General features: G+C 40.6%; 1 protein-coding gene across 1 annotated transcript in view; it reads left to right on the forward strand.

Moving 5' to 3' along the window:
• Window positions 1-18,206, forward strand: part of grin2bb (glutamate receptor, ionotropic, N-methyl D-aspartate 2B, genome duplicate b) — a 106,179-nt gene that overhangs the window by 652 nt on the left and 87,321 nt on the right. Inside the window, exon 3 of the mRNA XM_028589074.1 lies at window positions 12,495-13,169. Coding sequence (XP_028444875.1) covers window positions 12,495-13,169 — 675 coding nt within the window. The remainder of the gene's footprint in view (window positions 1-12,494; window positions 13,170-18,206) is intronic.

Genomic DNA, 18,206 nt, shown 5'->3' on the forward strand with positions numbered 1-18,206 from the left:
TTTGGCGCTGGTGATTTTCCTTTGGTGCTGGCTAAAACCTCTTTGAGGGTGCCAATAAATTCTCAATGCAGGACAAACCCTGTCTTTTGGTTTTGGACTACTGGTCGAACAAAAGCAAATATTTGAAAATGTCACATTGGGCTTAAAGGTATTAATATGTAGGAGGGAGGTATGGCTTACTGTTTGAACGCTGTGTGTTTCCAAAGTTGGCCCTTCCTCCCTGGCTGAACGAATCGGAGAGAGATAGAGAGTGAATAAAGAGAAGGAGCGCTGAACATAGCAGCGTATCAGAGGAATAAAACATTATTTTCTGATTGTTTCATACAGCATTTCGTGCGAATGCAGAGCTTCATCTTGTCTGTGTGTCGGTATCAGAAGCCCAAGGGGTGTGACAAAGTAGCAGTACCTGGGAATGAGAATGGGCTGCATAACCTGCACGCTGTTATTGGCTGGGGGTAACATAAGCTTTCTCCCCAAAGAATATCAAGACTTTTTAACAAACAAATGATACGCCATGTGTACTGTCAGCCGCAGCCTGAAGTAGCAATCTGAACTGTGAACGGGATGTGAGATGATCGCTGTGATACAAAGTAAGTTCAGAGGGGCAGTTTAACTTACTTCTTGCAGCTTGTGTATTAGAGCCATCCTGTGGTGTTCAGAGGACAAGTCACTGAAGGACTACACTCAGTTTTGGAAATATAATATACAGATTTTCTTATTCATTTAATGTAGCGCATTACTTTAGAACGGTAAACAGTCACCAGAACTTGTTAGTATGTGTCCGATGTAATTTTCACATAGACAGCTTGCAGCCAATCAGAATTGAGTTTTCACCCAGTCCATGGTATAAAAAGAGAATAATGATCAGGTTAGATTGACACTGTCATTAATAAACTGTCTTATTCTAAGTAGCAAGTCAAGGATGCAATCAGTTGTACATCTGAGGTTATCAGCAATGAATCTTTTTTTTTTTTAAACATCTAAGAAGCTCTTTTAGATGAGGCAGTTGATAAAGTATAAGTAGATCCACTTAGATTTGAATGAAAATTATAGCATAATTCACTGCTCATGTAATCTTGTAAGGTCGTTATGATAATGAATGAGATGGTCAGTGATATCAGCTAATATTCAGAGACACTTGATGAAGAGTGGAGAACCAGGGCCAGCTGTGTAGAGACGTTGGTCCAGTCCAGATGAACAACTCTTTGCATGCTCAATTGAATGTGTTTTATTGAGTATGTTTTATAGACATGAGTGTTAAATGAGCAATGACACAGCATATCTATTTAAATTAAATAAATAATAAATAACATAATTTGTATATAAACAATTTTTTGTTTACATGGTGTGGGACAATAGAGGTATTGAGCCAGTGTTAGGCCTCAGGGAATTAAGAGGAATTATAAAACAGACAAAGTGGATAGTCGGTCATTTGTTACAACTAGTCTCATGAGTCCGAGGCGCCACAGGCGTGCTATCAAAACCCCAAGAGAGCTATAGCTGTTGAATACTCAGATTTTGCCACCAGTAAAGTAGTAAATACCAAATTGGCTAAGAATGAGGAAAACTCCAGTATCATGTTTCAGCTTTTCAGAAAGGCCAGTGAAAGAAAGAAACCTGAGAAAATACATTACCGACTGAGGCTGAACAGAACATGGTACAACTCATACTGTGTTGCTTCAGATTAAAAAGGGATACAACATTTTTTATCAGAGTGAGTTAAAATACCCCTTTAGAAAAGAAAAAAAATGACTGGAAACCTGTAGTACCCGGCAATAACTAATAGGTCTACATGCACTGTAGTGGTGGTCCAGGCTGTAAAGACCCCTGTATTGCTGCTGCGACGAACATGTCACTTTGCTGCTAAATTAAGTCCAGAGCAGGAGATATAGCCTCAGTGGAATAAATGGCTTCAATGAGGTAACGAAGACCCTAGGGGATAGATGGATCCTGCCTCAATCCTGAGTTTTCTTCATCGCTGTGCCTCTGAGAGTGTGTGTGTGTGTGTGTGTGTGTGTGTGTGTGTGTGTGTGTGTGTGTGTGTGTGTGTGTGTGTGTGTGTGTGTGTGTGTGTGTGTGTGTCCGTTAATTTGCCTCTGATGAAGAGACCATATAATGTTATTTAGAGAGCTGGGGCAGCCTCAATACGACAGTAGAGATCCATAGCGCGTCACATAATTGTGATTAGCAGAGAGGATTCTTGACCAGACTAAAGTGCACTTAATGAAACACCCAAGACCCTCTTCAATAAACTAGTGATTTTTTTCTGCCATTTTGGCCCTTTAACAAGACAGCATGGAGGTGACAGATCATTAAATACAGAACATTGTATTAGAGGATCACTCAAAGACTCCAATAATACTATGATGATACACACTGTTTGTTCCTGTTCCTTATATTTTTTATTCCCCTATCGGTTTTCTCTTGCCTACACTGCTAATTCTGTAACAGTATCTTCATCTTTTTCTTTCAGCCTCTCTTTCCACCCTGCTACTAAATAAAAAATCTTTAAGCATCCAAAAGAACCAGCATGATTTAAAGGATAAAGTGGGTGATATTCTATATGTTTCTATTTAGCAGTAAATCCCATGAAAAGACCAACACAGAAGTATTATTTGTGTAGCCAAAGCCTGATATAGTTTATTCCACTGTGCCACAGATCTCCATTGTTGTTCAAAAAACTATCAAAAACATATAGCCCCACTGTTGCAGTGGGTGACGTGTTCCTTCATCACAATGAATAGGAGTTTATTTCTAGTCAATCTCAAAATAACCGTTCTGCTGACGTTAATACTCGCAAGGCAACCGAATGTTTGCTAATTTACAGCTGAAAATAGTCTCCAACAAATGCTGTATTTAACACTGTTTGAGTAATGTTTGCTAAAACCTCAATACCCATCTGTTTATTTTGGAAATGAAACTAGATACTTATGACAATTTCCTTCTCAGTAGGAACAAATGAACTCCTTGCTGAAAGCCATGGGCAAGACAGGAAAGTTAAAAAGTATTGAAAGAAGTCCTCGTTCGGATTGACTTAGGTCCTGCATAAAAAAAAAAATAACTCCTCTAATTTCTCTATAAATTTGAGGAATCTGTGTGTGTGTGTGTGTGTGTGTGTGTGTGTGTGTCCCTGCATGCGCAGTACAGCAGCGGGGCGGGGAGTTGCTGCATCCCAAGAACTTGAAGGCTCATTGATTGCAGTTCTACCGGCTACCGGTTTCATATGCCAAAACGTGGTCATCCGACAAAAACTGATTGCTGTCTAGCAATGACACATGTTAGATAAACGCCAGGGGTCTGTTCCAGGTAGGTTTAACAAACTCTGAGTCTAACCCTGATCTCTGAGTTGATTTACCCTGAGATGGGAAACTCAGTTTTTGGTTCCAGAACAGCTGATCCGAGTTGGTTCAATCAACTCGGAGTAGGTTCACTCAGGGTTACGCGCGTGCACCACCACTATAAAAAGGCAGCATGAATGGAGCCATGATTCTACGATTCACCATGGTAACAAGCACAAACAAACGGGTCGGTGGAAATACTCATGCGCACAAACAGCAAGTTTAAACATGCATTTCGTTAAAAAAGCAACACAGCGGATGCTGCTGCAAAAGAGAGAGAATTGCTGCCCGAGTCAATGCATAAGCATTAACAGTGTATTAATTTCACAGTTAACTTATAATATTACTGGTGAAAACTAAAATGTATAATCATTTATTTCTTTTTAATGGCTCTCACTGGTTTGTGTCCAGGGAACACTACAAAAACGTTTAAAAAACGTTTCAGAGCAAGTCACACTTTTCTGATGGCTCTACAGTGGCTTTACTATTACAGTATGATCTGCTACACTGTTATAAAGAAAACTGCCGTTTGCAAAAAACGTAATGTGACACAAAGAATGTTGGGATGTTAAAGCTTGTCCACGATGGTTGATGTTAGTGATATGAGGATGGATAAGGTTTCTACATATCTAATGGACTGTGATAAAAAATACCTCTCAAATCTGTTATGTGGAAATGAAAATACATCTATAGTTGGGACTCATCTCCCGACGTAAACTCTCTGTGAATTAATACAGCTTTTTCATCAACGGGATCATCGACAAAAGGACATGACATGTTTGAGAAAAAAACGTTTTATAATCTGCATAACATAAACCAGTAAGTTTTGTTTATTCATGCAGATAACAAACTGCATTAAAATGCGCCTGATACAGACTGAATGAATGAATGAGGAAATTAGTTTCTTGAAGAAAACCTGCTCCCGACCAGGTTAGGTTCACAGGCTCAGTTACCATAGTAACTGACTCTGAGGTTAAGTTACCTCTCTTTCTGAAACGGAAAACCCAGCGTTTCCCTCATCTCAGGGTTAACAAACTCAGAGTTTTCACTAAACCTGCTTTCTGGAAGGGACCCCAGGGCTCCTGACCTCTACAGCACTTTGTTTTGTTGCCAGCGGTTGCATACATTTCTCCGGCCGTTTTGCAAGCTGTTTAAGAGCAGCTTCACCAGCAGGCTAAGCCTGTCTCCTTCCCTTGCCCGGGGCCGGGGCACATCGCTACGTGCCGTAGTGGCTTCTCCAGCAGGCTGAACTGGGCTTCCTCCCTCCCTCACTTCCTGCCCGGGCCACATCGTTACCTGGATGGGGACACGCCAAATCTCTAGATGAGCCGCAGCCGAGCCACGCCTGATTGAACTGCACTTATAGTTAGATAAAGTTGTGGGAGTGTGCCTATGTTCCCACAGCCCTATGTTCCCACATTTCCTTTTTCATACATTTGTATCAGATTTTATCCCCCTAACCCTATCCCTAACCCTACAAAATCTTGTGGGAGAATAGGGCTTAAATTGAAGGGAAATGTAGGAACACAAGACCTTATTTTGAAAATGTCTTAGAAATGTGGGAACATAGGGCCTAATTTTCTGTGAAAAAAAATTCTTAGAAATGTGAAAACATATGGCTCTGGGATCATTGGGCTGTGGGAACATAGGGCTGACCCCTGGAAAAATACTGGGAACCAAGCAATTGGCCTGTTTGTAACAGGCACGCGCTCCAAACGGGCACTGCACTAGTCCCATGTCGAAGTGTCCTTGGGCAAGACACTGAACCCAGAGTTGCCCCCGATGCTGTGCATCGGAGTGTAAATGTGTGTGAATTTGTATCTGATGAGCAGGTGGCACCTTGTACGGCAGCCTTGGCCACAGTGTATGAATGTGTGTGAATGGTGAATGGTTCATGTACTATGTAAAATCGCTTTTAGTAGTCGTTAAGACTAGAAAAGCGCTATATAAATACAGTCCATTTACATTTTACACTTGTTCATTTGATGTGGACAGTTCAGTGACGCAACATCATCCGATGAATGATAAAATAATTGCTCTTTTGCTCTCTTTTCTTCTTCTTTCTAAGAGTTTTACTAATCACTCTGTTTTGGCTCTGATAAACCTTTGAAATTCAAGGATGTGTTACTCAAATCTGTCTGGATTGATGTGTTTCAGGGCTGCTACTAGCACATTGTTTGTTTCAGTCTTTTCATAGGATTTGTTAATAATAACAAAAGTGTGATTGTGTGTTCAACAGCAAGATAATATATTTTTATTCAATTCTGACTATGACAGTATAGTCTCAGTATATTTTGCAGCAAACATTACATTACATGTCATTTAACTGACGCTTTTATCCAAAGTGACTTTCAATTAAGTGCTTCCAATGTTGAAGGTGCAAACTCCAGACAACCGGTACTAAGTGCAAGTACATTAGCTTTAAATAAGCCTGGTCTGATTTCAATTCAATTCAATTTTAATTATAGTATCAAATCATAACACAAGTTATCTCGAGACACTTTACAGATAGAGTAGGTCTAGACCACACTCTATAATTTACAAAGCCCCAACAATTACAGTTTCCTCAAGAGCAAGCAGTGCGACAGTGGCAAGGAAAAACTCACTCTTGGGAAGAAACCTCGGACAGACCCAGGGTCTTGGTAGGCGGTGTCTGACGGTGCCGGTTGGAGCTGTGATGAACAGTGGCAATAATAGTCACATTAATAATGGAACAGTGACTGCAAATGGTAGTCGTAGTAGTTCATGTCATATCAGTGCGCTGCAGGGCGTTACAGGATGTAGCGTGGCCCAGCAGAGCATGGATGGACGTAGCAGGAAGCAGCAGGGTTCAGCAGGACGCAGCATGACATTGCAGGGCCCAGCAGAGCTTAGCAGGGAGTGCAGCAGGACCACGGCAACAGCTGCAACCAAGATCTTGGTGCCAACGTTCTCCAAGGAAATACGCTGGGTGAAAAAACATAAGGACTCCGGGGAGTAAACTCCCCAGAAGCTAGGATTAGTAACAAGCATTTCTGGGACAGGATGCACACAAATGGAAATAGAAAGAGAGAGGAGTGAGCAGCTCAGTGTATCAAAGGAAGGAAGGAAGTCCCCCGGCAGTCTAGAACTATAACAGCGTAACTAAGAGACAGGTCAAAAGGAGAGGTAGCCTGTTCAGGACAGTTTCTGCCACCCGAACCCAGATTGGGAGCTGGTTCCATAGGAGAGGAGCCTGATAACTGAAGGCTCTGGCTCCCATTCTACTTTTAGAGACTCTAGGTACCACAAGTAACTCTGCATTCTGGGAGCGCAGTGCTCTAGTGGGACAATAAGGTACTAGTAGCTCTTCTAGATATGATGGTGCTTGACCATTTAGAGCTTTGTAGGTCAGGAGAAGGATTTTGATTTGACCTGGCTTATGTAACTGTCTACAGGTGAGGAGGCCCCACCCTAGCTAATCACTCAACAAAGCACCTGGACAGTCGTTAAGCACCGCTCCCCAACTCCACACGTCAAACTAAGCTAGTCTGATTACCCTAAACAGTTTCAGTTAGCAGCAAAACCAAGTAGCAACAGCAAAAGGCAGCAGAATGAGCAAAATCAACAGAACAAACGCAGTCCGTTTAACCTTAAGGCAGCAGATCCAATGACAGTGGGCAGAGAAGCCTTATAAAGTAAGTACTTATCTTAATATCTAGCTGTCTAGCAGTAAGTCTCCTCAGAAGTCAAATGCACATCCAACTCTAAGAGACAATTGACTTTGTGAGAGTGAATTGAATAATTACAGAGGATGTAAATAAAACTTGTGTTGACTTCCACCAGCCCCAGCAGGGGAGTCATTATAGCTGCATGATGTCTGATTACCTGATTGAACACAACATCACGCAGCTCTGAATGACAGATCAGAACGCCATTCACCAAAAACCCCACCAGACTTTTGACTAATGCAAAATGGAAAGCAATGGATTGACATTGATGACTGATTAAATATTAAATTTAAAATGTTGATTAGCTGGGCATTCTGGGCAATATAGATGAAGAGACATCTCTCAGTAAATAATAACTATTAAGTATTCAGCCAAGCCATAGTATAAAATACACTTTTATATTTGAAAATGTATAAAGGGAAATCTGTGGGAAGCCAGTTTGAATGGGCCTGATGCTACTGAAAATAATAATAATAGTATTGTCTATAATATATACTGTATATCTATTATTTGCAGGTATATGCTTACATTTGTCAGTAGAGTAGATACTGGAAAATCAGCCAGTACAAGCACAGACTTTGCACAATATTATTAGTTATTTGTAATAAATGTATGTTCTTCACCATATGGTTGACTTGTATATCATATATTTTTGGTTTTGTCATATCCTTACTACATTCAGACATCTTACACATAAGAACGGTGAGTTTCAGCCCTTTCTAATGAGAACGTAACACTAAAATATGCATCAAACTTTAACCAGATCAAGCAAAAGGCCCTGAGAAATACCACTCAGGTTAGGGGAAAATAGACAAAAACTGTATTTACTGTAGTCTATTTAAAGATGGTGTTACTACCAGTAGGTCTCACTTTAGTCTTTACATGCTTATTTGTACATTGATTGCTTAAACTAACAACTAACTATACTCAAATTGGTTCAGTGCCAAGTGAAGGGCCCTTCAGCTGGACAGATGTTCAATAAAAAGACCACACAGCAGTTTGCGCTAGGATTATTAAAGCACGTGCTAACAACAGGTAATGCCCTTAATTTGTCACTTGTTTAAACTTTTAAATAAAGAACAGAAATAGTTGGAGTCTTATACACACAAAGCATTTGTCAAACACATTGAGTGGATGTGTCTCTAGTTAGTAAAATAGTACAATTTTGAACTATGGATATTTTGTGAGTTGTAACAGTAAACAGAAATGTCAAACATTGTCGCCTGCTCTGGCATCTCTCCAGTGAATATCTAGACCTTTTTAAATCAAATAAAAACATGTAACACGGTTGTCAGGTCACGTTGTATGCAAATATTGAAGCCATAGTAGTGTTGAAATTTTTTTATAATTTATTAAAGCACACTGTATAGTATGATTTTTTTAAATTTTTTTTTTTATTCATAAATCATGTCTGATGTAGTGTGTGCTTTAGTGTAGATAACAAAAGTACCACTCTTACCTGTAACTGACCACCCACTGAATGTAAATGGGCTCCTTAATAGATATGCCTGTCAGCTTGTGTTATCCACAATGCCTTTCAAATGCTATACAGCGCAGCCCACCACATCAAGTCTTCAGGGATATAGTAGAGCCTGATAATGATGGCCTACTTGTGTTTTAAATAGCGTGGCAGATTCAGTTTTAATGTCTCTCCGGCTGTTGCATCGAGCCTCTGCAGTAAAAACCCTATAGTCTGTAGTCCCTGGCAATATTCAGCAAAAAACATCTAACCGTTAAAGTCTATACATATTCATTACGGTGGGGGACGAGTTGATGGAGGTCCATGGCTTGATTGATTATGTGGAATCTTTAATGGCAGATTGGAAGTACACTAGTGTGAGTGTGTGCAGTCACACGTCTCAAGCAGCTCTGGTTATTCTGTTGGTGGCTCGTGCCATTTGACAGACTTCTGTGGTCAATGCTCTTTGTAAATGTTACGTTTGATATGACTGATGCCTCTCTCTGTCTTTTTGGCATGATCTGGCTCTATCCAGAGCCTGATGTATGCACATGAACCTGATTGTGTGTGTGTATGTGTATATGGGCATGTAAGGGCAGACCTGTCCTGTCATATCGGAAAAACAGAAGCCATATATGCATCAGGAGGGCTCAGATGTCTGACCCAAACTGCTTGACCTAGAGTGCATATGTTCAAACCATTTGCACTGCCAGCCCGGTGTTCATGCATATGTGTCTTTAAGGGAGCACCGGGTAGAAGGTTAGTCACGTCTGCAGTAAATTACTAGTTACAAGCAATGCTCACATGTGTTTTCTCACACAAATGTGTTTTGTGTAGCTGTTCAGCACCACTTATCCATGTTTGTTATTGTTATTGATGTGAAAGTGCTGTATTGGGCACACAAGAACACATAAATTCCATTGTCAACTTTGATTCGTTGACGCAATGTTAGGAGGTTTACTTTTGTTTTATTATGCTGATCCACTCTTGACACTCTCCATTTAAATGATATTAATTGGGGACAGTGGAGATGTTGTATGTAGGTCTGATAGCAGGTCCTGCACAGTCAGTTTGCTGGCTGGATGCTCCCTCCATCTTGTTATTTCTGTTTATTTGCCTGTAGCCCTTTTTTGGAGATTCATTTTTAATGTGAGGTCTTCTCTATCTGCATTAACTTACCTCATATGTGCGTATGTGGGAGTGCATGCACACGTTTGTGCGAAGGCACCGTGCTATTTATTTTATGTTACAAGCGTTATTTTTGTCAGTAAGAGTCGGCGCAGCAATGTGCGCCAGCTAAGATGGAAGTAAATTGTGTATTATTAGGAGAGGGCAAGCACTGCATGTAGTGTACGGCATGAATTAGTGCCCGTATGCGAGTTGTGTGAATCTTCCTGTCCATCAGGATGTTATGTGGAGGCATATTTTAATTGTTACTATGGAAACCGAGCACTGCTGATATACACATATCCGAATGGGTCTCTGTCTCTCGCTGCTCCCTCGTTCACTGTCACACTTCTTGCATTATTTTTTTTAAATAGTTACCCTCCGGTCTCTTGTCAGTAGATTCAACAGCCCTTTAGCAAAATTCCCTTTTTCTCTTAACACATTGTGGATTGAGATCATTTCCTTCATCCTTGCTTAGTTTTCCTTTTTTCCCTTGGGTTTATTTAACCTCCTCCCCACCCTTGAATCTTCTTTTATCATCCTGTGCTAATCATTTCCTCTTTTCATCTTTCTTTCTTCAGCTGTGTTGCCCTTCCACACCTCCCTCCTTCACTCCCTCCCTCCTCTGGGTTTCTTATTGCTGTTCCTTCCTCCACCTCCAGCTCTTTTGTGTATGTCTCTATTTATTCTCTCTTCTCTTCTCTCTGCTGTCTTCCTCCCACTCTTTTCCTCCTCCTCCTTCTCTCTCTCTCTTTCTCTCTCTCTCTCTCTGTCGCTCTCTCTCTCGGCTTCACTGGCGCCCCCATGGAAAATTCAGCTTGTTTACAATTAGCATGTGCACCTGCAATTAAGCCCGACAAACCTTTGGTAATTAGACCTTTTAGACAAACTGTTTTTTTTTTATGTGGAGATCACATTTCCTCCTCTTCTGAATTTTCGACAGTGTTTGGGCCTCTTCTCTTTCTGCTCGCCCTATTTTACAGATTACTGCTTGTTTTCTGTCGCTGTTTTCTACCTCTTTCAGATTTCAATTCTCACAACTTCTCTCTTTCTCTTTTGTTTTCTTTGGACTTTTGCTAGGGTGCTGCCTGGATCAGCTCCTTGACACGCGGAATGCTTGATAAATAAAGGATTAGCTAAGGTGTTGCATGAGCGAAAAAGAGGAGCAAGCCTTTTACTCTGCCCTTCATTTATCCCTCTCCTAAAGTGCTCCTCCATGCTTAATATAGAAAATGAGCATGAACATATACTCATTAAGATTCCATGTCTTTATCTATGCAGAAAATATGCCCAATATATCCTCCCTATACACTCACACACATACACACAGTAAGAAACCACAATTTTCACATCAGGCTATGACTAATTGTGTTTCCCCTGCCTGTCACCTCCCTGCTTACATGTTTCACGCCGCCTCTCTCTTTCTCTCTCTCTTCCTTTTTTTTCCCTCCATCATTTCTCCTCTGTACTCTACTCCTTTTTTGTACGGCTGCTAATAGAGGAGCAGTCAATAATAGTAAATAATAGGTCTGCAGTTGACTTCAAAGAGCAGCGAAGGGATCTCAGAGGGTTGGAGGGAGCAACTGAAAGAACAGGTTTGGAGGGTAAAAGGAAGAAAAGCAATGGCAGTACTGTGGGAGAGAGAGGGGGAGAGAGTTGGTGAGACAAAAAGGAGACGGAGAGACTCAGCCGAGCCCAGTCTCAGGGTCTAATGGTCACTTAGCCTGGCAGCTAGTCCATGAAGCTGTGAGGCTGTCAATCTGTCAAAATGCACCCTGTGCTCTCCTGACTCTCTCAAAACACACACACACACACACACACACACACACACACACACACACACTCCTTCCTTCCTGCTCTGTCTTTGATATGTGCCACAGGGTTCCTCCAAGGAAGTCACAGCACAGTATAATGGATGTGGCGTTGTAACTTGATGCTCTATGAGAGCATACAGGCGTCTCTCAGTTTGTGATTTTGTTACCTTGCTATGTGGGTCACTTGGTTTGGCAATTAAAGGGTTGAGTAATCTGTATTTTTTTTAAGATCCTGACCAATATGGGAAAATACTTTTTATTAATGTCATCCATAACATGGAGACAACATCGATGGTATAATTACAGAATCATTTTTGAAATGTGCTCTACCCAGTGTGGATCCTTCAGATGAGAAGAAGCAAAGAAAAATAAATTAAAGAATGAATGAATTTATATTACATAAATATTAACAATAGAGCAAGCTCTGATGATTAGTTTATTATGAGATTGGTTTAACATAGTTCAACCATTTCATGCAGCTTTTTTTATGCAAAGGTTAGCTCTTCATTTTTGTTCACAGGTTGCGTTTGTCGACTTTGACAATTGCAGCCACTCACTCAAATGAATATACTCAACAGATCCTCATCTCCATTTCTCTCCACATTACAAAATGATGGTTAATACCGAACGGAAATTGAATGGTATGTTCCATTTCTTTTTGTGTTAGTAGAGTTTCTCCACAGTCCTTCCACAATTTAGATGAAATTGAGTATTTAAGTTGCTGGAGTGGTGAAAAATAACATAGCTATATCTTCCATGCGGGTACTGGAGTTTTGAGGCACATACAGTACCTATATTAATATTTAATAATAATAATAAATTTTATTTAAATAGCTTTAAGTACTCAAAGACACGTAACAGTAAAATCATGGTAAGTACAATACAAGCAGGTGAAGCAATAAAACAACACAAAACTTAAAAAGAGAGTCAAGTCAACATTTGTGTTTTTTTGATAACATTTTTGTATTTTTACACTTTATTTTTGTTCATCATCTCTCTGTCTCTTGTCTCCTCTCTCTCCCTCCAGGGACGGCATTTACACTCCTCCACAATGCTTGTCAGCCTCCACCCTTCTCCCTCCCGTCTTCAGGACAAGCGCTTCGTCTCCCCCTCTTTCTCCCCCCATTCTCCTCCCCAGAACCAGTCCTCTCATCAACCTCGGCTCACCCTGCCCTTCCTCTCCCTGTCCTTCTCTCTGCTCCTCTTCTCCATGCTCCTCTTACCCGTCTGCGAGTCTCGCAGGGGTGGAGGTCCAGGCACAGGGCCTGGAAGTGCTCCAGGGGGACAAGGGGGCCAGAGGGGAGGCGGCACCCAGCGAGGCGTTGTCATACCTCCTCAATACTCTCCTGCCTTACCGGCTCTTCCGCCAATCAATCCCAAACTGATCAACTCGCTCAGTATAGCAGTCATCCTGGTGGGCAACTCTAGTGAAGTAACCTTGGGGGTTGGACTTGAGAAAGAGGACTTCCTCCACATCCCTTATCCTCCCAAAGTCGAGGTGGTCACCATGAATGAGACCGACCCCAAGAGCATCATCAATCGGATTTGCGCACAAATGACGAGGAACTCCCTGCAAGGAGTAGTGTTCGGTGATGACACGGACCAGGAGGCCATTGCTCAGATCCTGGACTTCATCTCTGCCCAGACACACATCCCCATCCTGGGCATCAGGGGAGGCTCCTCCATGGTCATGGCTGCCAAGGTAGGAAAGAAAAACATAGAATTGTGAACTGTCCATCAATAATTCGATCTTACGACACACTCATTAGGGCCGAATATTGATAGTGAATAGTGAAGCAGAAGATCTTTTTTTAAGGTGTTGCTTCTTTATCCAGCAACAATTACAATAATGTTTCTTGTATGTGATTTCCATATAAAAATGTTTGCACTGTTGGGGCGGCCTCTGGCTCGCCCAGTGGGAGTGTTTGCCCCATGTTGGCTGGGTCCTGCAGCGGCGCAGGGTTCGGGTCCGACCTGCTACCCTTTGCTGCGTGTCATTCTCCCATCTCTCTCCCCCTTTTATATCTATCCACTTTCTAACAGAGGGAAAAGCCCCCAAAAAATATGTATTCAATTTAACAGCCACCTTCTAGATCCTGCAAAATCAGGTTAACTGCAGCAGTATTAATCACTATTCACAGACTGAAAACAAATAGCTGAATCATTTAATTCTAAGATCATCTGCTTGTTTTTTGGGTGACTCATCCATAAAAGTCATTATAGGAGTTTTATTAAGGACATGTGAAGTTTTTTTGGTGAATTTTAGATAATACGGAAATGGAGAGAAAAAGTTAGAACTTTCTCTCACACTGCATCAGCCTCCCATCACACAGTGCTGCTTCTCATTCTAACCCAGCCTCTCTGCTGATTGATTTTTCTGTTAATTGACCTCCTCTGTGAGCCTGACGTCAGATTGAAGCTCCTGACAGCGAGTCGACTCAACTCTGAAAGAACTTGCAGCGTCAAACAAACGAGTACATGACAAGTCAAAAAACCATCTCTGTGGGATCTGGATACAAAAGATTTGACACAAACCAGGCCACACAAGGAGAATGTATGATCCAGAAATGGAACAATAGCTTTGAAATGTATCCTTAAATAATGTTATGTTAATAGGCTTAGAAATGTTGAAGTCTCTCATAGAAGAATGACAGAATTCATATTACGCTGAGGTTGGGTTTTTATTTGCTGTTTGATGCAGCCTACCTCTTGGAGAAAATGGGACGTACAATAGAGATTCTCTGCAGTTATCTGTATGTTGGGTTTTCAAGGTTTATTTAGTTTAGTTGATTGATATGCGTAGGTTGTGGAGGTCAAAGATGCAGTCTTTGAGTTTGAAAGTTCTTTCTTGATCTTTTGAAATAGTAGTTTTGCAAATTAAATCTTATGTTATTAATCTTATTAGCTTTTTCCAGATCGTTCAGCTCCATCTAATGGTCTTTATCTTTTTTTTGTAAGTGTTTTTTGTTAAACATTTTCTGCTGCTTCAGGCTGGTGAAGAGTTATAGAGATGGAACAGTGGAAACACTTCAATGTACTCTAGGACTGGGTATTGGTACTCAATACCTTTTTAATGTATCAACCGAAATAACCCAGTACCAAGTAGTATCGAAACTTCTCCAATCTAACGATACCTATGTTCTATCCTTTTTGTACCCAGATCTAGAAAAGGATTATCTGTATGGTTTCGCTTGTGTGTTAAGTGTGAAGTCTTCGATTTAATGCGACAGGTCAGCTACCACAGCAGCTACAAACCGTACAGTCAGTGGTGTGATGAAGTCAAGCGCAGGGTATTCAATGGAGTTGGCAGCGGCCCAGATGCCATCAAACTGTTCAAAAGTATCAAATGAAGTACTCTATTGATAAACAGCCCTAATGTTCTCCAACATCTTAATCCCCAAATTAAAACATTTAAATTAAATTACAGTGACTCAAAAGAGAGTAAAAAGTAATGCAGATTCAGAAAAACTTAATTCTAAATGTCTATCACATACATTTGTCTTTGGCTCATAAAAATGTAAAAACAACACACTTAACACAGAGTGAAAACATATTGGATAAAAATTTAGTAAATATTGATTGAATTGAAGAGGCAAAGTACAAATGTGTGCTAGTGTTAGCATACATGTTTCTTCACTGCTTGTTTATAATGCTTTTGACAGTTGGAATTAATGTATAATTATTTGGAAAAATATAGTGGACTACTGGCATTTAACAAAAAAATCCTAAATGACACAGAGTACACACTCCTTGCTTTTTATAATTGAAACTGTGTAGGACGATCTGCTTGCATCATATTGATTATTGGCGGCTTTACTTTGTCCAGTCAACCTGGTACATGTAGAGGACCTTGTGTCATGACTTGTTTATTAATGTATGAAGGTATTCTAGATCAAGCACAGACTATTACATGATAGAAACTTCATTCTCACACCGCAGTTTCCTCCTGTAGAGAACTTGATATGATTAGATCTTGGAAGACCTTAATGCGTAAAGCTGCATGATGATTAGACAAAGTGATTTCTTGAAATGACTGTAGTTAAAGCTTTCACATTAATACCATTTGTGTCACAATTCAGAGACAAAAGAACCCAAGAGCACGACCTAGGAGGCAGATGTAGAAACAAAGAGTCTTTACTTAACAAGGATGCAAAATTCCAAGCAGGCAATAGTACAAAAGGGTCAGGCTGAGGCAAAATCCAAAATATGCAAACTGGGTTAAACTTGGTCAAGATCTAAAAGTGGTCAAACAATGAACTTAATGCTGGAAAGCTAAGGCATAAAGCACAAAGACAATCTGGGGCTAGTGGAAGTGTCTGGTAAATATAGTAGGGAGCTGATGCGGGAATGGATAACATGTGAGTGGGGAGGAGGAGCAGGTGATGTGAATCTACTGAGTTAGAACATCATCATCATTATCAAACTTTTATTACAGACTCAAGGTCCAAATCACCCACAACAATACATAAATGCATATCCATAAACGCACATGCATACACACCTACCTACACATGTAATAAATCTAAAAACAAACGAATAAAAAAACAAACAATTTAAAAATAAAATTATTATTCTACCAGGAGACAATTATACCAGTGTTTCCACATACGGGATTAGTAGTGTGTAGTGCTTAGACGTATGTCAGTTAAGCCCATTATTATTTCATTTTGTGACCCATTAAGCCGACACATGAATTTAAACACAGTATAAACAAGCAAACTTGTAAAAATGATGAATGAGACAGAAACAGAAAGTTAAAACCATGACCCTTTGTGTGAAATGTGAAGATCTTAACAAACATATTTACCAATGTTATCATCAGCTTACTAAAAACTCTATTTAGAAAAACTGGTTATGTTTGATAAATTGCAGCAATTATGGTGGATAATAAGCAACTTTCCTGAAAACAGACAGTTATAATCTGGTCTACTGGCTTTAATTGTTGCTTCACAGAACATTAAAAATCAAGGCTATTTCTCAACTTGAAAAAATAAAAAATCATATTAAAGCTCCAATTCAAGTAGAATCAAGTCAAGTGGTCTTAAGGTTGTGTGTCAGAAACCCTCATAACGCCTACAGGGCCTTTTCTTCCACACTTCTACAAAAGACTGTTGTCCAATCGTGGAATTGATGGAGGTAGAGATGTTTGGCAAAGAAAAATGGACTGATGATACTGTAGAGATAAAGAAGGAAAAACCAAGAGGATAAGTGTGTGTGTGTGGGGGGGATGTAGGTTATGGAATAACTTGTGAGGGTGTAAAGGAGGAAGAGGATTTTTCTAAACATATAATTACCAAATTTATAGCTGACAGAGGAACAGAGGGCACACACTGAGAGTGACAAGAAATGTAAAAGCTCAGCTCGGGGAGTACAGCACATAAAAGAAAAGATGTGTGTGTAAATGTGGATGGGGAGGCGACCTGCATTAGACATCATTTGATTTTTGAGGAAATCTGTATCCCACCTGTTCTTCTGATTGAATGATTATTACACACACACACACACACACACACACACACACACACACACACACACACACACACACACACACACACACACACACACACACACACACACACACACACACACACAAACTGCTGTGGACACAGTTGGCATGGCAAGCACTTGCTTATTTCTCGCCACATGTATAAAAGAGAGTAAAGAAATTATTATTTCTTATTCTGACAAAAGCAAAACTATGAATGAACACATATGGAATTATGTACTTAACAAAAAAGTGTGAAATAACTGAAAACGTCTTATATTTTAGATTCCTCAAAGTAGCCACCCTTTGCTTTTTTGATAGCGCTGCAAACCCTTGGTGTTCTCTCAATGAGCTTCATGAGTTAGTCACCTAAAATGGTTTTCACTTCACAGGTGTGCCTTGTCAGGGTTAATTAGTGGACTTTTTTGTCTTATTAATGGGGTTGGGACCATCAGTTGTGTTGTGCAGAAGTCAGGTTGATACCTAGCCGACAGCCCTGTTGGACAACTCTTAGAATTCATATTATGGCAAGAACCAATCAGCTAAGTAAAGAGAAACGAGTGGCCATCGTTACTTTAACAAATGAAGGTCAGTCAGTCCGGAAAATTGCGAAAACTTTGAATGTGTCCCCAAGTGCAGTCGCAAAAATCATCAAGCGCTACAACGAAACTGGCTCACATGAGGACCACCCCAGGAAAGGAAGACCAAGAGTCACCTCTGCTGCTGAGGATAAGTTCATCCGAGTCACCAGCCTCAGAAATCGCAAGTTAACAGAAGCTCAGATTAGAGACCAGATGAATGCCACACAGAGTTCTAGCAGCAGACACATCTCTAGAACAACTGTTAAGAGGAGACTGCGCAAATCAGGCCTTCATGGTCAAATAACTGATAGGAAACCACTGCTAAGGAAAGGCAACAAGCAGAAAAGATTTGTTTGGGCCAAGAAACACAAGGAATGGACATTAGACCAGTGGTAATTTGTGCTTTGGTCTGATGAGTCCAAATTTGAGATCTTTGGTTCCAACCGCTGTGTCTTTGTGTGACGCAGAAAAGGTGAACGGATGGATTCTACATGCCTGGTTCCCACCGTGAAGCATGGACGAGGAGGTGTGATGATGTGGGGATGCTTTGCTGGTGACACTGTTGGGGATTTATTCAAAATTGAAGGCATACTGAACCAGCATGGCTGCCACAGCATCCTGAAGCGACATGCCATCCCATCCGGTTTGTGTTTAGTTGGACCATCATTTATTT

Source organism: Perca flavescens, chromosome 2 (genome assembly GCF_004354835.1).
Source record: "Perca flavescens isolate YP-PL-M2 chromosome 2, PFLA_1.0, whole genome shotgun sequence".
Taxonomy (NCBI): domain Eukaryota; kingdom Metazoa; phylum Chordata; class Actinopteri; order Perciformes; family Percidae; genus Perca; species Perca flavescens.